Source organism: Apus apus, chromosome 8, assembly GCF_020740795.1.
Source record: "Apus apus isolate bApuApu2 chromosome 8, bApuApu2.pri.cur, whole genome shotgun sequence".
NCBI classification, from domain to species: domain Eukaryota; kingdom Metazoa; phylum Chordata; class Aves; order Apodiformes; family Apodidae; genus Apus; species Apus apus.
In genome coordinates, this window is record NC_067289.1 from 5,295,330 (window position 1) to 5,318,909 (window position 23,580).

The following is a 23,580-nucleotide window of genomic DNA, read 5'->3' on the forward strand; positions in this document are numbered from 1 at the left end:
CTCTATGGAGAAGCACGTTCACACACTTGCTCACCCCCCCCCACAAGCATATGGTCTGCTTAACACCCACAGGGCTTGTGCTCTACCCTGCTCCTGTCACTCAGCTACCAGAGGCAAAATGCTTCATATACAGCAGGGATTGGGAAAATGAAGGGATAGGAAAAAAACAGGAGTAGGAGAGTGCTGAAAAGCAGACTGAATATTCTGATACTTCTCTCATCCTCTACAATCAGCCCACAGTCATTTTTACCTCCATAACTAAATAACAATGGGGACATTCTCTGGGACCTAGAAAATTATGTTAATACAGACCAGACCTGCCTATTTTAGACCACTTCCCAATCTCCCACTGAAAAGGCAGCTAAATCTTCCCTATGAGTCAAACTCCTTGGGTATTCTCTGCAGACCGGCATTTCCTTGGATTAGAGGCTCCTGCAAAATGATCTTGGTCTTTTTCTGAGTACAAGCCAGAGTGAACAAATGTATTTTGATCCTATGATCTCTCTGACAAGGCTACAAGTTGAGAAGCAGAAGCCTGTGCCACGACTGCACACAACTTAACTTCTGCTCACCACTTCAACTCCAGCTTGACAGTTCATACTGAAGTATTTTTACCTAAAACCAGATTATGGTCATTCAAGTTTTCTCTCCCCTGCCTAAACTAATTTAAAAAAAAAGCAAAAAAAAAAAAGCAAAAAAAAAAAAAAAGCCAAGCTTCCACACACCAAAACCTGTGATGGCTTAATCAAAACAGTGTGATACTAGAATAACACCTAAAACTCTGTGTACTGGCAGTTCTTAAGGAGAACACCATGCCCTGCATTCTTTGCCCCCGTTTATGTGCTCAGTGCATCACTCTCAGGTGTTGCTTCCAAGAATCTTTCCTCAGGAATCAAGCTGCCATATGTGCTAACATGTCTGTGTAGCCCAAAAACTTCTCCAGCAGGAGTAATCAGGAGGAAAGAAACTTCCTGCCCAGATAAAAATGTCAACGGAAATGTAGTTGCACTTGATAGCATCAAAATGCTGCTGGAGGAGCAGGCTGCTAGGCAGACAGACAGGGCAGATATGGCTTCCCTGAAGAATAAAGCCAAAAGTTTTGTGCATTTACTGATGTGTTGCACAAGGATACTTTTTGTCCTGCTATTAATTACTCCCTACTAGTATATCTTAACATGCAAGGTATGATGGCTTCTTGCTGTGCTTGGCCCTATCAGTCACAGGTTTTGCATCACACCTTCAGCTTTTCTTCTTGACCATTACATGTTGTACTTTTTGCTTTGTACTGTTTAGTATTTCTCTTTTATGACTTTTGTTACTTCTGAAACTAAGTCTTTGTCTTTTGCCACTGAACTGAGCTGTTTTATTACCAGCCAATCCCATTTCCTGAATGTGCACTTGTGACTATCTGGCTTTTACCAATAGAACTGGGAACTAAACAAAAACTTCTTATTTCAAGAAGTAATTATTCAAATTTTAAAAATAAATCCAATACATTTAGTTTTGTTTGACTTTTTCAGAATTAAGTAGCAATTAGGTATATTTTGTTTGGAATATTAGTTAATATATTGTATTACCGACTCAAAAGTTATTTTCCATGTCTGGTAACTGCTGTGCCATTTTAAGTCTATCAAGCACTTGGAAGTGATTAGAAAAGTTAGATGAAAAAAGAATTTTAATATATTATTAACCAATAACTGAAATAATCTTTATAAACAGAAAGTATAATGTTGCTTCATATGGTTCATACACAGTCTAAATAAAGTCCAAAACAGACCTTGAATACTTCAAGTGATTCATTTCAAACACCCCAGTTAAAACTTCTGTATCGTGCTGCATGACTCAAAACTACCGTCAAGACTAGAACTTCATGCAACAAAGCTCTTTAATGTTTAACTTTCATTTTAATGACTGGCACAAATAGTCAGCTTCATCAAGGGGTTCAAAGTGCCTGCAACCCTCCATGGCCTGTGGCCCTCTCCCCTCTCTTTATGACTTCATCCAGCTCCTATTATATGGCCTAAGAAAGACAAATCTCAAGCTCTCCATTCATCCTTCTGAAATACATTTTATGTTATTAGATTCTCTTATTTCAAATGCCACATCAAATATGATTCAGCGTCATTTTACTGCAGTGAAGCAAAAGTCATATTTCATTATATTATCCAATAATTACATTGTTTGTCTGCCAGTTCACTCCCATGAACATGTCATTTTGCAAAACTCTGCTGTGAGAGGCTCCTCTTATAGATCCTGAAAGGAGCAAACAAGATGCAGAGCCCTGAAATGATGCTGAGCACTCCTTGATTCTGTTTGCAAGGCTGATGCGTATCAGGACATATGGCAGCATTCAAACCCTACCTGTGTCTGTAATGGCCATATTGAAGGAAGGCCTCTGGTAAGGAGGAAACCAGGGGAGATAAACAATAGAGAATGGGTAAAATTTAGTGCTAGCCTCACCAGAAGACTCTCCCTAGATTCCCTTTACTGTCAATGGATAAGAGTGACCCAGAGTAAAAGCCTCAATGTTGGTAATTTTGAATTACTCTCTGGAAAAAGAGGGTCTTACTCTCCAGCAATTGAACAAAGGGTTTGACCTCAGAAGGCTTACACCAGGCCCTGTGTCTCTCATTTTTGAGCATGTATATAATTATAATTATACACAGTGTGAATAGCCAATGGAATTATTTACGCATTTAAAATTAGAGAAATAGCTAAATATTGATTCTGGGATTGAGTGTGGTTATACATGCTGGGTCTTGTTTGCTTTACTAAACCAATATTGCCCTTTGTAAATATTCTCCAATGTTTCTATATTAACTTTTTGTGAGCTCTCAATTGCCATAAGAGGCAGAGAACCCAGTTTCTGTCCTGCAACAAGGCAGGTACCTTCTGCAGTTGTGTGTGGCTCATACTGGCAGCTCTCAAGTATTTGGGGTGAGGGAAGTACTTGCATGAGATTTATGCAATAAATAGCAGGTTATCCCTGGGATTACTTTCCTCCAGAGTGAAGACTTGTGTCTTTGCACAGCTTACACTGAGCTTGAGTAAACAGTGATGAAAGTGCATCATTTCTACATGTGAAGTGGCACCGTCTTGTTCACTGCCTCTCATTTTTCACTTTGCTATTAGTGTTAAGGCAATAACCAAGGCTACCCATTTCTGGAGGGAACTGGTGGTCTCCTGAGTGACTGTTCTGCATAATGACAAGTTCATCCATGACATCTGGGACTGGGAATACTCAGCCCCAAATAGATCTGCTCCCACATAACTGCACTGAGGCACAGGCTCATTTCAGATGCATGGAAATGGCAAGTGAAATAAATGTATTATCTCATTTAAAATGCATACAGTCCCAGGAAGCAGGATAGATTGTAGGTGTCACCAAACAGCGCACAGTAAATAAATCACATTTGCAATGCAAGACAGCCACTTCAGCTACCCAAAGCCTGAGGTGTTCAGGCATATAGAACCTGCAGGCCTGGATGTTTTTAGGGCAACAGAGCTCAAATATCTAAGTGGCATTTTCAGCCATGAAATCACAGTTAAAGGTAGAAAAAGTCCCTCTAATGCTCAGGAGTAGGCTACACTTGCAAACACACAGAAGCAAAGACACTTAGAAGCCCCTCATTGCTATTCAAGAGAACAGTAATGAGCAAATGGTTCCCAACTGCAACACCCGAGGCTTTTTTCAGCATCATGTGCACAGTAGTAAATTTTCTTCCAGCTGGTAAGTGTATGCAAATTCTGCGCTCTGCAAAGGAACAGGCTGCTGTCTAATCAGGACTCTCCATTTGTTTCTGTCAGCCTCACTGCTGGCAAGCCAGGCAGGCTGGACTTGCACAGGAACCTGCTTCGTGTGAGATACAGAGACATACTTCCTTTGGACTTTTTCCTATAGGAAGCTGGAACTTCCAGGTATCCTGCTATCAAGTTATTATACAACTGCTCTTGCTTTATACACTGGAACATATTTCAGTGTATAAAGGTATAAAGTGTCTATTCTCTGCCCAAGAACTATTGTCTGTGAATTCAAGCTGGACCTTGAGAATGTAATAAACAGGAAGAAGTGAGGTATTTAAGACTCAGGTACTTAATTTTCATAGATATAAGCAAGCAAACACAAAGTGGAGGGGCACCAGAGAAGAGGTGAAATCTCCCTTGCTGAAGATATGCAAGAACTGGTTTTACAGGGTCCTGGATAACTGAATCTGAGGCCCTGCTTACAACAGAAGGTTGAGTTGGGTTATCTCAAGATGGTCCATTCCACCTGAAACTCTTTATTACTCTCTGGTAACTTTTATATTCTGGTAAATGCTGGTAGAAGATGAGAGGGCAATCAGAATTAAAATATATGCCTCTAAAAATAGTCTTATTGCTAATTCATTTTGAAAAAATCCTTAATTCCTATTGATTATTAATTGTGACAGCTGTTAACCTAAGTGCTCCATGAGGCTCTGTGCACTTTGTCATTCAGGTACCATCTAAAACACTGCATACATTGGCTTGGACCTAGACTTTCAAAGAAGGTTGATGAAGGTCACTCAACCCAACTGCGTCTGAGTTTGCATTTAAGACATAAATGCACAGTATTTCCCTATTACTATTTCTACCAGTGTTTCACCAGCGAGGTGAGAGAAGGCATCGGGTATTACAGTGATAAAATGTTATCTCTCAAGGTAGCAGCCTGGAAAGGCATGGTGGGGACAGTCTGGCTAGTACTCTATCTCAAATATACCGACTTTCCAGACAGCAACTGACCACTAACAGAAAACCCTGGGTCTCAGTCTGTGCTGAGCAGATGCCAGACTGCTGCCCAGTCCATGCTGCAGGTGGGGTTCTTGACCAGTCATTTTGTAAGGTAACCACCCTCCATTTGGGCAGAAAAGGCTTCTGAGCTCCTCAGGCTCTGCAGGGTCAGGAAAACCTGCTACTTCAGAAAGTAGCCTGCTCCAAGCACTGCCCAAAGCTCAGGCCTAGGCAATGGGACAGAATGAAGAGAACAAATTACAACATCAGCACATCTCTATTTGAAAGGGAGTTCTAGCCTTCCTTAAAGATGAAGCCCCTGTGTAGTTCCCTGACACTCGGTCCATCATCTCTTGCTTTGGTGCGGAATTGGTTCCATAATGAGAGCTGGTGAATTTAAACTGTTACTAAAGTGTCTGGTTTTTACACTCCCTAATATTCAGACAGACCAATGTTTATGGGAAACTATGCCATAGGCTTCTGTGACCAAAGAAATTACTTTCCATTCCTTGCTATGTTTTCCTCTTAAGCCTACATGCTGGCCTCATACCTGTGCAGAACTGAATTGAGTTAGGAGCAAACTGCACAGGCTGTCTGGAGTACAATGAAATCAACTGATATACTCAGCTAAAGAGCTTCATGGTGCCTTTAAATTATACACCTAACTTAATTATTTTAAAATGGACTTAAACTAGGCTGATTTTCAGAAACAAAACATTTCAATATGGGCAGGATAGGCCTGTAAAAAAGTAAGGAATTTAAAGACCAGCCAATGCTCGTAAAAGTAAGAGACAGCGAAAATTAGAGTGCAGCAGGGTTTGTAAAATTCCCACTTTTTGCTATTAGCTGAACTTACACTCTTTGCAGATCTCCAAGTCTTGACACAAAAGCGAGATAAAAAGAAGGAACAAATAGTTACAAATAAAAATGACTCCTCTCTCCCCAAAGGGCATTGGGCAGCCACATCAGGCATTTGAGTAAGAGAAACCTCTCAGAGGGACACCTCATCTGGGGCTTCTCCAGTCTAGGTCTGATTCATTAACATGTGTTACAATGGAACCCAAATTATTGCTGAAAACAAATTGTTGTACTGACCCACTTGACCTTTACCAGGTCAAGCTAGTCTTTGGCTACCAGGCTTAAGAAGTTTTTGGCTTTATTCTCTTGCACTTTAGTAGTGGAACAGAGGAGAGGAAAATGGCCCTGTTCTTCCTTTGGCCAATGATAATTTAATTGTTTGAAAACCTTTACCTCTACCCTAAATAAAACAATGATCAGCTCATAAATTTCTGCTTTTCTTTCCTACTATGCAACGTTTACTGCCTCCAAAAATAAGCATGTTACCATACCTCAGGAATGAGATCAAAAGTAAATACCTTAATCACAGTTCTAAGGATAATAACTTAAACTCAAGTATATTACTTACAATTACTAGAGTGATCAGAAAAAGATTATCGGCTAATAGAACTAAACAAATATTTACATAAAAGAGAATTTATAATTTCAGTATCACAACCTAATTAATTCAATGATAACTGCTGAATTTCTATCTTTTAAAAAATAAATATACAGCAAAACACTTAGGCCAATGTAGCAGTCAGATCCAGGTTTCCTCCCTCCTGCCAACACCCACAAAGGGGCACTTCTGGTCTAGTATTAACAGTTGTTGAACAGTAACAGCAGCATATGTTTTGGTTAGCACTTTAGACCACATAGACAACAGTTATTAGAGTGATGCATTTCTCTCAGGGTGGCAAGAAATGATAGTATTTTCAGTAACGGTGGAAAAGTTTCCCTTTTGCTGCCATTGCTCCCTGGGTGAAGCCCCTGGGCCTGTCCAGCTCCCCCTGGACGCCCCATGCTCCCACCCCTGCCTTGCTCTCCCACCAGCTCTCATATTCCCATGTCCCAGCCTTGTGCTCCTGCACCATTTCTCACCACCCAGGCCAAAGCAGATCCCTCCCAAGGCTGGACTCTCTCCTCACTTCCAGACTAAGGATCCTTTTCAGCTCAGCTTGCATCAACCAGCTGCAACTAGAACCAGGCACTCAAACCAAAGAAAGGACTCTATATTTTATTTTATATTTTTAAAAATAAGATGCTTCAAACTATGTTTTCTATATGTGAAATGTTTTGGCTTGGTTATGGATTGAAACAGTAGCTCTTCCCCTCCCTCTCCCCCACTTGGCTCAAGTCACTACTGTGACTCAATATGGGATTTTGATTTATTGAGACTAATTTCCCACAATGAGTAAAACAAAGCACACACAATGGCCCATCTGGGCAAATAACTTTTGAAAATGCATGCAAGACAAATAGCACAGCATACTCTGAGACACAACACATGAATAATAAAGGGGCATTTTAGCATTATATATTTCCTACCAAATAATAAAAGATGCTGGATTTACATTGAGATTCAGATTTGTCTTGCTTTAAAATGCTACATTTTGGTTTAGTTGAGCCAGCACTCCACATTATTTCTGCTTCTATTGAAATCTCAATGGTCTTTTTAATACAAAAAAGTAATTTCTGAATTCTAATTAAAATTCTTTAATTATATCTCAAATCACTATATTTAACAAAACCGAGCAAACAACCTGCAGACCTGAGGGCAGCAGAAGAGCACTGATCTCAGCCAGGGATGACATACACCTCAATTAGCAATAAATTACAACATTAACATATGCTCTCCATAAAACAATGCTCCAGTGATGTCTTTGAGTAGGACCAGACTAGAAAAAGCTCTCCCATTCTGATTCATGTGCAAACTTCTGGTTCTGACACAAGTTTTAAAGCCACAGCAGAAACAAGGTTAAAGCTTCCAAACTCCTTTTCTTTTTAAAGCATAAAGGCATATGAAAGAACAAACACCCCCTACCCCCCAGCTCAATAACACACCAAGTCACGCCTTGAATGAGGAGATTCCACATTTCCAGAGGAATAGCCTAATGGCTGAGTTTTTACTGTGGGGTCTGCCTTTCTCTCTGTCCCTCAAGGTATGTAAACAAAGGGACTCTGAGGGAGATTTTGTTCCTTCATGGCCACATTTCTGTATTTTCCAGTAGGAGCCCAGCAGAGCTGGCAGCAGCTCTAAGCTTGTCCCTGCTCCTTCCCCTGCTCTGGGATGCTCTCCCAGTCTCACCTGGGACACAGCAGTCAGCAGTAAGGGGCAAAAATTACTGCAGAAAACGAAGACCAAAATAGGATTCTGACAGACTTCAGATGCCCCAGCCTACTATTTGAACATATTACTTGTGAATTTTACTCCTTCTAATGGAAGCCCTGACAGATAAACGCTCCTAAGCAATCAGCAACTACATCCTGTTTCATTGTCTGAGGAATACAGCCTTTACTGCAAGAAAAAACTCTCAGTGAAGCATCCCCATTCCTATACAGTCTGCTATATCCCACCACATCCCAATGCACTCCTGTGTGATACACTTCTTTGCAAAGAGGGCTCTTCCTTGACTCTGATTTTTCTCAGAACAAAAGAGTTCTCAACAGACAGGGGATGTTTTTTCTCAACTTTGATGGACAAGTCAATGAGAAAATGTTACAAAAGCAAAAACCTATGTACCCAAAGATGACTTGCTGTATGTGACAGAAATCTGCCAGGTTCTCTGAAGAAATGAAAGAGAACTAATTTGGTACTAGACTTTTGTTTCTTTTTCCCAGGCTGGCAGCATTTATGTATCTTATCTAGCTTTAATCACAGACATGATGAAATCTGATGAAATAAAAAAATCTTTATAGAGTGTATATTACATATAATAAATAGAAAACAATAGAGAAGACCACACAGAGAAAGATTATTCTCAGTCTTTGAGCAAGCTGGGCTGTTTCAAGCACTGGAATGAATTGTTTCACAGCATATGGATTATGAAAAAGATCATAACTTATCTCAAAGCTTAGCATTCAGCATCTGTACCTGAAAGCAAAGAGATGTCTGATTCTTAGCAGGGGAGAAGAAAAACAGTCCATGAATCTAATAAGAATAAATAATTAAAAAAAAAAAAAAAAAAGGATGAGAAACAAACTGTGTAACTAAGGAAGTAATCTGAGATTATAGTTTATTTGAATACAGGGGTAAACAATTTTTATACAGCAGAGAGGAATTAAAAAAAATAAACAGTCCATTTGTACTTTCCTGGCATTATAAGACTTTAAAAATAATCCAGTTTTCATTAATTCTATCTTTATTTTCCTGTAGTATATGTATTTCTTGCTATTTATTAATCAGCCAATGATTGTTGCAGTAATTCAATTATTATTGCTGTTTACATTTGGCGATGATTCTCAAGATCTGTCAAATTAGATTCAGACTGACAAAAGATAAATAAGGTAAACTTGTGTAATACTTCTTTTATTATAATCCTTTGAAAATGCCCATGCAACACTGCTAGTAAAGTTGTAGTCAAAGTTTTTTCACTTTTCCCTAACATTCTCATTGATTTTCAATGCAATTGATCCTTTAGGATTTTTAACCTTGGCCTCAGAAACTCTTGTGTTTGAACTGTGAAAGGCATTACTCTGAAGAAAAACATGAAAACATATTTCAGTTTGATTTCGTGGCAGGAAGTTGTACTCAAAATCGTGCAATGGGGGATTTTATGTTTATTAGCAGTTGCAGTTCACATCTGCTCTATTCACAAAAAAAGGGGGAGGAAAAGATGTTATTTCTAACTGCTACTTTTTCAAAATCAACCTGGGACTTAATTTGATCTGGTTTTGCATTACTAAAAGTAAAAGTTACTGTAAATTGTAACTCAGTAATTCTATTGGTATATAAATCAGCAGCTACAATAAACCCTTCAAATACCTTATCTGCCAGGGATGCAAATAACAGTAATTATTGAATAATTCTCTCTAAATTTCACTTCACTTTTGGTTTGGCAAAGTGGTTATGAAATAGCCTGCTATTTGCATAATCATTTTTTAAAAGAATAACAACTATGGGGTGAGGATTTAAGTCCCAGATGAAAAAAAAAAACAAGGAACTGCTGTAATCTTCAATGAACTGGCATTTCAGCCTCAGTGACAGGCAGAACTGGAAGATGACTTGCATACAGATCATTCGTAACACGCTGGAGTTCAGATGCACCAACTAGACAATAATACACTGACAAGAGTTTTGTTCACGTCCATGGGATTAAGGATCAATGAAGTTATTAATGTCTTTATAATTGTGGATAAGTCATAAAAAGGAGCTAATAAAGGAAGAGCTGCTGTACACCAATGACTGGCAGGTTTGGATGCAAATGAGTGAACAGTTCACTACTTCTGCATGGCTCACAGCTTGGTGCTGCATTGCTCCCCAGTCACCAGAGGCCCATGTAGGGCCATGGTTTAGCACTGGACTCTGCAGGATTAGGTTAATGGTTGGACTTGATCTTAAACATCTTTTCCAACCAGAACAATTCTGTGACTCTGCGATCTCAGCCCCGCTGACTCTGCAGCACTGTACTGCTGTCTCCTCAGCCTACAATGGTCTGCAAGGGGTAAGAAGGCTCCAGCAGGAGCAGAGTGACGAGGAAGAGCTGGGGTCCAGCAGAGGAAGACAGGAGGTAGAAGAGCAGCTATCAAAGACAGCAGCAATTAGTTTTGCTCCAGAATGTTCAAGAATTGCTGAGCTAAGGTGTATCTTTTAGAAAAATCAATGCTGTTGATTTGAACACAGCTGACAGTACTCCACAACTTGAGCAGATATGTCTAGCAGCAGAGCACCCTGCTTTGCAAAAACTCACTTTTTTCACTTATCCAAGAATATGCTTTCTTGGCAATATTACTTAAGTGGCAGAAGATTACTGGGGCCTAGAACCTAAGATGCACATTTTGTGCATTGCTTAGTTTTTCACTCTTCAAGCTTCCTGACTCTCTAGGATTGCTTCTGTATGTGCAGTATGTAAGTACTGCTGAAAATGGTACTGCAAATATCAAACACTTAAGAAGACACACAGATAACACCTTATAACTGCTTAAATTCCACCTTACCAATTGCCTCAAAAATAGAAAAAAATTAATAATTTGATGAAAAAAAAATCAATTTGCCTGTAAAATGAGTAATGGGATTCTGTATAACTCTTCCTCTACAGTCTATGTAGACTATTGATGACACTTTAAACTCCTGATTTAATCGGCTTTTCAGTGTCAGTTTTTATTTGTATATTAATATCTCAACCAAAACGAAAATTCAAGAAGCAGAAAACAGCTACACGTTTGATGTTATATGTGAAAGTCTTGGATATTTAGCAACTTCTTTGATGCTTTGATCTCTGAAGAAATCTTACTAAAATTATGATCAAAGGAATTTATATTATTCCAAGTACTTAAGAACAAACCATCTTAGGGCAATAATCAGTATTCTGTTTAATCCTTCACCCTTGGAATCCATTATTGCTAAGCACCTCAATCTGATGGGAGTTACATTTACTCAAGGATGATATTCTCCTAAAACAGAACTCGGAGTAAGAGAAAGCAACGCTTCCAACTTATTGAAAGAGCTAGGAATTAAGATTTTATTCTTCTGCTTCAAAAGTGTTATTTGAAGCTGTTTTTCAAACGTACATAACTTAAGAAAATTGGTATGCAGCACATTATGAGATGGCGTTTTATGTTTCTGCAGTAGACAAAGAATTTCCAATGCACAACTATTTTTAATTTAATCTATTTCTAACTCTTTCCTATTGTCAGTGTTTATAGAAGACTATTACACAGATGGATCTATCTGATATTTATAAAGTAAATTAACACTCTACTTTATAGCATGCAAAAGTAGATAAATAATGAATTATCCTTTTCACCAATCTGACCACATAATGTCTATTTCACTGTAATATTAAGCAGTGCATCAGAATGATTGCTATAATCCCCCACGGCAAGTTAAATCAAACAATGTGATACAAAGAATCCCTAAACTGCAGCCTTTGGAGCAGCAGCAGAACATTAGAGTCAAGCAAGATTTAACAAAAACACTAATTACTGGTTAGATTATGGATTTACCACTGGTGGTTGATTAGAATCAAAGGAGAATTGTAATTCTGCAGGAGCATGTAAGAGATCAAACCATGGCTCCTGGTCACAGCCACATTCTTAACAACCTTCCACATCCTGACTAAGCAGTTCCTCCTCTACTTTTACCTGTGCCGATTATTTTTCTTCCTGCACACCCCACCAGCAAAGGTGGACTTAAATCTTACAGCTTTTTCTAATAACTATTTATATCCTCATGTTCCATCACTCTTTAACAGTGAAAGATTCTGAGTAGACTAATGTGCAGCACGTCTGCCTGCAAACTAACTGCTGTAAGCGTTCTTCCAAGCTGACAAGAAAACATGCCTGTTTTAAATGAAAATCAATCTCTGTTAAATCTGTTAGCTTCAGCTCATTTGGACTGGCACTGCTTTAAGAGCTCACACAGATGTGTGCTGCGGCAGTAATCCCAGAGAGCCCTGCATTCAGCTTAAAAAGATGGGACACACACCAGGACTGCAAGTGCATCTTGCAAGGGATCCCAAAGAGATGACAGGATTGAATTGTGCCTCTGACAAACCCATGGGTAGGTCCCATGTTTTCAAGGGCGCATGGTTAATTCATCCTGGAGCACATCCTGTCCTGCCTTCAGCATTCTGCTTCGTTCAGCTATCACACACAGACCCACTTTGTCCTTTCATCTACACCTTTAGATCCACACCTCCAAAAACCAGGAAGTTGTGCAAAGCAGGAGGTATTCCTCCAGCACAGGACAGCACAGGACTCCTAAAGGCAGTCACATAGCCTGGCTCTAGTCACACACTTCATGTGAATTCTGAGGCTCAGGAGTTCTTCCATGTTCCTGGGACTGTAGGACAGTTAACAGCTATGGAACAACAGCCAGGAATTAGAGCAACTTCCTCATCAGAGTTTATAAACCAGCTGGCACAACTGTATCTTCAGTTGCTAATGTACTGAGCCCAATCCATGGCTACCTCAGGCCTACCACCCTGGGAAACACAAGAGGAGGAGCAGTACCACCTAGCCATTTCAGCTTCAGCTCTGTTATCAAACCCAGTGATAAAAATATTTTTCACTCTAAAAGTTACTTACTTGATTGAAGTGCTGGAGTTTATCAATCAAATTACTCATAAGTGGGTCCAATCCTCTGACTTTCAGTTCTGGATTATTAATTTGTGCCTTCAGTCCATTGGAAACAACTCTGCTGGTGTAACTGAAACAGAGGGAAAAAAGAAGACTATCAGTGCAGGGAACCACATTCATCGGAATAAACATTATTTGAAATGAGACTTAAAATAGCAAATAGTTTGTAAATGGGAATAGAAATTTGTAATAAATATTTATGGTTTTAAATACAACATACCAGAATAAAATCAGTTTTTTGCAGTATCATTCATGACTTCAAACTATTTAAGTAATGAATTCACAACAATTTCATAAAGCACACAGAGGTTCCTTTAATTAATATTTTAATATTTGAACCTTCAACTAATTAACTAATCTGGAAGTATAAACTTTCACGATGCAATGGCATGTGCAAATTGATGGTCAGATTTTGATCTTCAAGCAGACTCAGACAACTGGACCAATGTCCCCAGGAAGAACCCAGACAAAGTATTATTTTGAAGTCAAGCCTGGTATAGATGGTATCAATCCACATCAAGTCATGTGGACACTACAGTGACTGCTGCACCTTACCTGCCCTTCCCTTTATTCACAAATCATCCTATTTTCTGAATGCTTGTCACTGTTCATGTGAGAACACATGGTTACTCTCTGTAGATGTACAGGGACACCTGACACAGCTTTTTGAGATCATCTAGTTGCAATACAGGTGGCATTTAATTTAATTGGTTAGCTCATGGCCTCCACCCATCCACTCAGTGACTCTGTGCACGTTGCTTTGTCTGATCTGAAACTCATCAACAGCAGCAAAAAAGCAAGGGTTTTCCTTTTCAGTGCTCTTGACTGCTCTCCATTCAACCCCTGGTTGAAGCTACAGGAACTTCTCTAGAGGCTTATGTCATTATAATCCAGGATAAAGCACGCAAAATTGCTTCTCCTCTGGGATTGTTGGGTTGGGTTGGTTTTTTTTCGGCAAACGATAGTGTGTTTTTTTTTCCTGTGAATCACAAACCTCCATTAAATGCCTCTAAGTGGTAATACAAACCTACAGCACTGCCTGGAGTTTGCATAAACATGAACAAATCAGGGACAATGGTAGGAGCAGCATTAATGCCAGAGTCCTCAAAGGGACCCAAATTGTGGAAGGTCAATCCCAGTCAACTCATATATATTGCTGTTGCTAAATACATACCCTCTTTTACATACATCCTTATCAGGAAAACAGAATCATTTGCTATGAATGAGCTCACAGTCCACTGAGACAAAGGGGATACTCACATCCATAAAGTTCCATTTGCATTTAAGGACACACTCTTTAAAGCTCTAGAGATATGCATAAATTATGCACAGATAGCTCTATTGCCCAGATTGCTTGTAATTAGGTTAATAGATTACATGAATTTCAGATGTCAGATAAAGCATGTATGAGTTGTGTGAATCCTGCATCATTTCCTATCTGCTTGCTCAAGCACAGCTTTAGTAGGTCAGTCACTAACACCTACACCCAACTGCTCCTGTGAGCCTCCAGTACAGAAGGGCTGGCCCAGTTATGATCTGGAATGTGACCTCATGACTGGCAATGCCCAGAAAACCAACTACAGCTCTTTGGCAGTGGTGAAATACATGTGATCTGGCAAATGAAGAGTACTAAAAGCTGAGGTAAAGAGAGGCAAAAGACTTGAAGAGTACAACAAAACCAATTCTTAGGTTTTCCCGTAATAACCTGTAAGATCTGTTTGTCCCATGTGTTCTCACTGAGAGATCAATTCTGTAATAAACCCAGGCCCTGAAGACTCAGATAACTAAGAAATGGTGAGTTGCACAGCCAACTAGAAGAAATATATTCCTCCAGCCCACCACAGCAAGAAACAAAGACTCTACTACAAAAAGACCTTATGTCCATCTGATTCAAACTACTACCCTGAAAATTGTGAATCCTCCTAGGAGCTCTGTATCATGCTAAAATACTTTGAAATAAACACTATACATTTCCTGAAAGATAATATGATTACTTCACTTCTTTGCACTATCTAAAACATTTTTTTTGTTGACATCAGATCCTGAATTACTGGAAATGTACATTAAGTAAGATCAGAAATTGGCTTGCTTTATTTAATAACCCGCAATTTAACTGAAATATTGTAGTACAAAATTGTTAACTCTGGTTACAGCTCTAGTACTTTATTCATACTAAACCTAGAAATGTCAGCAGGAATGGCCAGGAAAGCTGTATTAAAATATTGTCACTGGAGCAATCCTGAAAGTAACTGTTATACTGGAGCCTGAGGAACAGCACAAGCAGACAGAATTTTCATCCAGCCATCAAGTCTCATACCAATGTTACCCAATGACTGTTTGGGCAAAGATATGATACTTTTAAAACAAACAGAACAGAACTATAAAAAATAACGCCCAAGCCCCAGTTTTACAGTATTTCAGAAGAACAGTATCAATTATTTTAGATCCTGGCTAACACAGCTCATTGCAGGTTTTAAAAAAAACACAGTAAAAAGTCAAATGCTGTTTACACATGGGATTGCATTTCAACTGAAGGCACATTTTTATTTTCTATATAAATATAAATAAATTAAGATATTTGAGTCTAAATGCTTATTTTAAAATAAAGGCAGATGCTATTCTTAAATGTGTTCTTTTTTACTCCTAATATGAGAAGGGATCAAGGTACAGGATTCCCACAAAGACAAATATGCCTTTTAAGATAGGTCAATACTTTAAAAACATCATATACAAATAACTTCATATTTCAGGCAACAACTGCAGGAGCTGCACTGGGGTGATATGGAGTCACAAAAGCCCAAGAAACGGGGTACTGTTCTCACACCACTTCCTTCCCTGCTTCCTGCAGGAGATGGTACCACTCAGGATACAATTGTCTGAGAAAGCACTTGTAGGCTGCTTTTCCAAGAATTATTGATTAAACTCCAGCTGGGAGACGATTTCAATTACTCCATAGTCAATGGAGTGCTGTTACCCTGAGTTGTGCCACTTGCAGCCACTAAGCATCCCAGCTTTGACCCAGTGGCTAATGGCCTGCCCCTTCCCTGAAGGAAGGCAGCTCCAGAGCCTGCTTTCTCCAGAGGAATTACAGAGCACAGCACCACATTGTGCTTCAGACGCTTTGTAACGTGTTCTAAGCATGGCAGAATTATCTATATTGGAAATTCAGGTTACCCAGAACCTGAACTTCATCTCAATGCAATTCTCCTGGATTTTAGTTCTCTCCACCTGACTATTTGGCCCAACATAGCTCTGTAAGAGGCATAAAAATTCTTCCTCACTTGTGGGATAAATAAGACATCAAATATCACAAGGAAAACCTGAAAATCTTGAGCCTCATATTCAATTCAGAGCAATCCATGAACTGCCATAAACTTCTCTATGGGATAGAAATTGCTTTTGATGAAATAATTTATCCAAGTAACTTTGAGAGTTGCCATATATATAAAATAAGAATAAAATGCACTGCCTGCAAAATGAAAGATACATTTGCTGAGTTTTTTTCTAATTTCTTGATCACATTAAAGAAAATATAATTACACATTACTTGTCACTAGGGCAACAATTTTGAAGCAGAAATATTTTTTGTAATCTGCAATGCATTTTTTCAGCATTTTTGTTGCCAGTGCTTGAGTATTTGCACTATGATCAACATGGGCTAAGACAGCAACACCTTTTGAGCCATGCTGGCAATCTCTAACTCTTTATGACTGAGACTCTACTGGTTCTAAAAGTCACATTAAACCATTTATTTCTTTGGCGTTAGGAAATGTGTCTGTTCTATTTTCTGCACCAATGAAAAAATTCTGTAAGAAAAATAACCCCTCTTTCCCAACAGAAAAACACATTAAAATATATAAAATGAACCATCTAAAACCCCCCATGTTTTCTCAACCTTCTAAAAACCAACAGCTGTCCAGCAGCCTGCTAATGCCAGAGAAGTCTAAAGAGAGCAAGCCACTAATTTTATAACCAACAAAATCATAAAACTGTTGAGACAAAGCTACACTTTACAACAATTATTCCACATCCAGCTCTGCTTTTTTCATCTCTGTGCATAAACAGGAAACAATCCTAGAGAAATATATTGTCTGTAAAACCACCCCAAAGAAGATAGCAATATGCAAATAATTACTACAGTGAATTAAAATTACATCTTTTTAGCCCCGTATGTTTGAAAGTCAGTCATCAACTGCAGGCTTTCTTCTGCTAAAAAAATTCAGAGGTAGCCTGTTTATTTCAACAATATACTCCACACACTGTCAGAGCAGACACCGTAACCAGTAAATGACTCAGAGGTTAAAGGGTTAGGGTGGGAGAAGGAAGGGAAGAGCTTTGAATGTGTCATTTAGTAAGAAGCAATGACAAATAAGGATAAGCTATTTAACTGGCCTTGCAATCCACTGAACAATTAATTCAGTTACATTAGGCATAGTTCACCAGATGGTGTATTTTGTCTTGCATTTATTCATAATTTGACCCTTGGGCTGGAATGGCTTGCTTAAAATTCAATTATGTGAATCCACTGCTGATCTACATCAGCCTGTTGTGTCTCCAAATTATTAATTTTTGGAAATTTCCCTTGTAGTTTTTAGATGCAGCCCTTGGTGCATGTGACACGCTGACCTACAGTGTTCTGCAAGGAAGGATTTTCTCCCAATTGAAGGAACACAGAAGTGTGCACCAAGCAGAAGGAGCAGTGACACAAACCCTGTATGGTTGTAGAATTTGAAATAACTCATCAAAATTATCAGCTTTGATCTGATTAACCCTTCTGCTCACTTCTTTGCAAAAGGGAAATAACACAGGCAGCATACATGGCACTTATATCCCTTGCCTGGTTATCACAGTTGGTTGTCACTCAGTAAGCAACTTCAGGGAAGCAAAGCAAATGCCTTTTTTCTGAAGGCTTGTTGATATTTAAACACAATCCTCCAGAAGGAAGAAACAGCCAGCACAGGATTCTCCTTTGCTCTGCTGTCCCTAAGCAGCATCATGTGATGAGACTGGCAGCCCACAAGTCCTCCAACCCCCTTCCAGCCCTTGTCATTAAACCCAGCAAGAGCCAGACTGTGCCTCTCCTCTCAGCAGTGCCCACAAGAGCACTTGGAGAAATGCCTCCTATCACACTTCTTATCATTTCTGTAGCAGCTTAGCAAACCTGGATTACAATCTTTGAGCATCCTGGCTGAGAGGTCTCAAAGAAAGGAATGACCAAGCCAAAGTCTGCAGATTTTGGTTTTGTCTTATAATTATTGTTCTTTTCCATCTACTCAACTTGAATATTCAATGTGTAAGTGCTTTGTACAGCTAAATCTTGGAAAACTTCATGCCTGTAACATTTACTCAGTTGGCCTGATCCATTAGATCATCCTGCATTTAGCTCCATTAACTTAAATGGATATACTCCTTGTTTATAGGAAAGGTTTCCATCAGGCCTCCACTCACAGCAGAACTGCAATAAGAGTAGTCAACAAAGGTATCTGTCCTCAAGCAAGTAACATCACAGGTGACACAGAACCAGGGCACACACTGGGAAATCTTGAAAGCTCCAGATGTTTACAAGCCCATGCACGCAGGACTGCAGGCTTTTGTATGACTGGGGAAAGTCATGTCTTATGACTTGTTGGGTAACCTGAAAACCAGTGAGGCATTTGTTTTTAAGGAAAAAAACATGTAATGCAAGAGGAGTCACACGGGGGTAAAATTTGAACACATCACATGAAAATCAGACCCCTTGTGCACAAAGAAAAAAAATACTCACGTGTTCTAAATGATCAGCTGAACACAACTGGAGCAATATTCTCCAAGAGAAAGATTTATCGGTTTAAAAATATCTATGTAAAGAGTTCATTTTGAAATGATTAAATAACTGCCAACAGGCAACAAGAAAGCACAAGTCTATCACATAATGAGTTTAGCTGCCCTGAAGATTTTGTGAAGCAGAACTGACACAATGTGAATACCACCTCTGCCAGAACTATTCTAATGGGCTTCAGAGAAAGTTTCACAAATAATCTAGTTTATTAGTAATTGTGGGAAACAATGAGACAAATACAGTGTGCTAATGGGGTAATTCCCAAAAAAAGTACAAAGCCAAATAGCATTTTTAATGGTCTTTCTCCATTTCTATAGGACTAAAAAGCCTCCTGCAGCCCAGATTATAAAGACAATTTAAAGACTGCAGGTACAAGAAGAAGCTACTGGAAGGCTTCAAGTGACTGAATAATGGCACTCCACGAACACACTGAAAACACAGGGAAAAGCAACTCAGCAAAGAAGTGTACATGTAAGAGATCTCACAATCAAAAAGGAGATGTTCATCAGTTTTTCCAGAATTATGCTCAAAATGTACTGACTTGAGCTTCAAAGAGTATTTGTAAAATGCTTGAAAAGTGTTGTAAAAAAGTAACTACAAATTGGAGGCAAAACAGCCTACATTCTTCTCCTAGATATATGAAAAGTGAACACTACCTTCAAGGTAAGGTACACTGAAAGGACCAAAGAAATCTATAGAAATTAATTGGACAGTCTTTATTATGTTGAAGGAAGGGAAGTATTTGCCTGGAATGACATCAGATAAGAAAGCTCTTCAGTTTAAAGCAAACTCTACAGGACATGCAAATTATACCTCTATGGCCATCAAAGTGAATATAATGAGCAATGAAAATTATGCCCACCCCAAAGCTGGTAATCTAACTAGGAACTGGCAGCATAAATACCATTTCCCATCAAATGAATCAGAGAAAGAGAAGAGAAAACCCAACACTAACTAAACAGTATACACTTATTAAAGTACCATCTGTTGCCATTCCTAGAGGAAAAAGTAAAGCTAATCTGAACCACCTTTTTCTCAGTAACTCCTAGAGCTAAATCCTAATGGAAATCTGATTCTGCACCTCTTGGAGACTGCTAGCTTGCACCCTGTTCTGGGGGCTGTGGAAAACAAATGGAAACATGACTACCTAACTTTTTAACCTGCCTGATGGAAGACACTCATGGAAAACAGGACTGACTCAGCAGAAAAGAAAATACAGTCTCAAGAGAGATGACTTGAACTCTTAGAAGAAAAAATAAAAGCAGACTAGCAATAAACTTCACAGCAGTGGAGAGAGAATTAATTTGAAGCAAGGGCTCACAATATTTGCTTGATGGGACTTCTGGCAAGCCACGAAGGCAAGGATCCAGTTCCCTTTCTGGAACCTCTGGTTGCTGATACTTAAAAATCAGGTTTGACAGATGACCACGAGTATACAAAAAGGGTATTTTTTGACTCCAGCACAGAAAATTTTATGAAGCAAAATGAGGAATGTCCTAATTTACACAATATCAGGCATATGTCCCAGAGAGGAGACCTTGCCCATGGCTCATTAAAAGCAAAGCTAAACAAAGCATAACAAATATACTTTCATTTTAAGAGGTCAAAATTTCAGCTTTCCCCAGAAGTCTGTTTCTCCATATACACTTAGATACACATGGGAGATTAACTAACTGCTGACAATAACGAATACATGACCTGCAGCTCTGTATGAACTCAACTCAGGGACTGAACTCTGCCCTCAAACAGGCCTGGCTGCAGCCCTCTGGCCTCACCCGCCTCGCTCTCCCTGCAGCCCACTGCTTACTTCATTCTAAACCCTGTTCTTCTCTCCCATGCCAGACTGAAGTATCTTCTCAGGCTGCTCTTTAAGACAACTCACTACCTTCACTCCTCCCTCAATGCCTACATGATTTGTGATATTGACAAAGTCATCAAGTGTTGGGAAAGCTGGTGCTCTGTCATAGAATGATGCCCTCAGCTGGTTCTTACTGGACACAGGGAGTAGGTCAGCTAAAGCATTCCTTCCCATTTCATGTGGAGGAGGCATTTAGGTAGTCCCGGCCCACCCTGTCTTCCAGGCTCAAGTAGAAGGCAGCTGAGATTTGCACTTTCTCAACCCTGTCACCTCCCCTGGCTATTCTGGCTCCTCAGGGATGTATTCTAAACATGCACTAATGCACACACATTTGATTTTGTTCCTTTATACAGTTTTTCCAATATATTTGTGCTGAGCTATTCCAGGCAATTCTTGTCTGCTCCACTGCCTTCACTTCTGCTCAGATGTTAACATCTATAGGTGTTTGGTTCTTTAGCCACAGATGGAAGAAGTATTGACCCCTTCTGAGCTGCAAGAGTGTAAGGTACACAGTTCCAATCTATTCCTATTTCCAACAACTTCATCAGTAAGATGGTGATGCTAAATTTTATATAAAAGTAAAAAGTAAATACGAGGCCTTAATGCTGTACAGAACAAGATGAGACTCTAAGACCTGCAAATTTCCTGACTCAGAGGTCTCAACTCCTTCCCTTTTGCTTAACCTTTTCCACCAGCAGAACAGCTGTATTCATCATTCCAAAGCACCAAAGTTTTATTACTTACAGAGGAAGCAGCATTTCATTGCAGAAGCTATGAGCTACCTGTTCAGCTCCCCAGCAGATGTATAGATTTCATCCAACTCCTTCATTTTGCACCTGCCTAATTGGCATAGACCAGGACAACCCACACTCAGGATTTTTTGCTGCCACTGGTTGATAGCTTAGCTTAATTACCATTATCCCATAAGGACCCTTATTGCTAGAATTCCTTGCAGATACACCAAAGCCTCTGCCATACCAGTACTACAGGGATATGTTTTGAACATGGACTTTTTTGGTGCCAGCTTCATGGTTTGGCAATAGTTGAAACAGGCAGCAGTTCTGATTCATTGCTAGCTTGTATCTGTTTGATGCAGGAGTTCAGTAACTAGGAAAAAAACCTGCTTTTATCACTCTTGAAAACATTGCAGAAAATGCTACTATTAGTAGATATCAAGTACAGTCTGGTTATGGAGACTAAAATGTCTTAGCACTTGTCCCAGAGAAGTGTTTACCCAGGTCAAGGCTAAAGAGCTTGAGAGTTATGTGGGAATCTGAACAGCCTCAATTCATGCTTTTGTCATTAAATACAAAGCATTGTTTTCCTTGCTTGAGTGTTTGGTACTTCTCAGAAAAAAAACTGCACCGGAAGAGAGGTCAAATGTAGAAAGATTTTCCTGTCAACACAAATTTGAAAAAGAGAATATTTATACGAAAATCAATTTACTTGACCTATACTGTTCAATCCTTCTGCTAATGCTTTTGAAGATTTATGTCCGGTTAAAACTGTTCCCTTCCACAATTTCACTTCTCTCCCACTTGATTTTGCAGTAAGGTCACAATCCTGAGTTCATTATTTTATACTTTGTTGCCAGAGACACAAGCAACACAAATTTAACTAAAGTTCACTGCACGATTAACTACATCAAAGACCAAATTGTGAGGGGAAAGAACATTTAAATACAAATACATAAGCCACAAAATATTGCACAGAAGAAACCCTAAGAAGAAAAACAAGGACAGGGAACCCCTTTTGCTCTGCTGTAAATGTCCTCCCTCTTGAAAACCCATGTGTCACAGACGCTTCTGTCCTGAAGAAACCCAGCTCAATCACATGAAGCACAATCTTATTTTGGTTAGTCACTTCTAAGCTGGATGATAGTAAGTGGGGAGAGTTACCCCTCCTGGCTTACTTGCAAGTTAGTGGCATATTTCCTCTAGAGTTTTGATTTCTGCTGCAGATTTCCTTCTCTTACACCCCTGCAAGAGCTCTAACAACTTTGTGTTAGATACAGTAAAAATACTTGCTATAAAATCCCCAAATAAATGAAGACAAAGTACATCATAAGACTCACTAACAACAGGCAAACTCAAACATCTTCCCATCACACATAGACATGTAGTACACTCACAAACATGCTTTGTTAACTTTTTAGCTAACAGATGTAGACAACTGAAAGCAGAAAAATAAACAGACTGACAATGTAACATAGGAAACAATAAGCCTAACAGGACACTTCGCTAAATGCAACAGAGAAAGTCACTGAAATGTACTCAGATGAGTAAGTGGTGTTGCCAGGATTGCAGGGACTCTCACGCAGCCTTTATCTACATAAAGCCCAAGTTGACCTGACTTTTTTTGTGCCTGTAAGTACCATCACAATCCATCTCTTCAGTAACAACCTGCTACAATTCTTAGTTTATATTTATGGGATTAAGTTACGGTGCCTGAAGCAGAGATTCTAAAAGGACCCTGTCTTATTCAGTTCTCATTGAACACCTGGGCCTAAACAACTCAGGCTCATAGTTGGAAGATGCTAATGAACAAGGAATCAAATGCTACTCTCTCACAACCACCTACCAACTGCACCCTTTTGATCCTCCCTGGTTTATAACAACTGGAATAAATAGGTGCCTCTTTCACTGGTCCAGCAGTGATCCAGATACACTGATTCAATTGGTCTGTCATCAATTACATTGCTGGAATACTTGCCTCCAGGTGAAAAAGCTCACTTGGACTTTCTTCTCAACCCTTTTAGCACCTTGGAAGGAGCACGATGCAGTCTCCGTTATTGCACTTCTAGCACAAGGCCAAGGAGACACCTGAACATGGTCAGGAGCTAGGCTGGCCTGGCTAAAGCAAGATGAAACCTCACTCTTCCACTGGAGCTGCCTTTTACTGTGTGCTCCCCAGAGAACATGCACCAGCACTCCACTGTGCAGCCTAAGCACTTCTCATAGAAAGGCAAAGAGGTCAGGACCTATCAAGCAGCAAGTTATTTTTTCTGTGGATGTAAGGT

General features: G+C 39.4%; 1 protein-coding gene across 1 annotated transcript in view; it reads right to left on the bottom strand.

Annotated features, from left to right (window-relative positions):
- Positions 1 to 23,580, bottom strand: part of LOC127387877 (glypican-5-like) — a 349,409-nt gene that overhangs the window by 140,808 nt on the left and 185,021 nt on the right. The window contains exon 7 of the mRNA XM_051626736.1: positions 12,835 to 12,955. Within this exon, the coding sequence (XP_051482696.1) occupies positions 12,835 to 12,955 (121 nt within the window). The remainder of the gene's footprint in view (positions 1 to 12,834; positions 12,956 to 23,580) is intronic.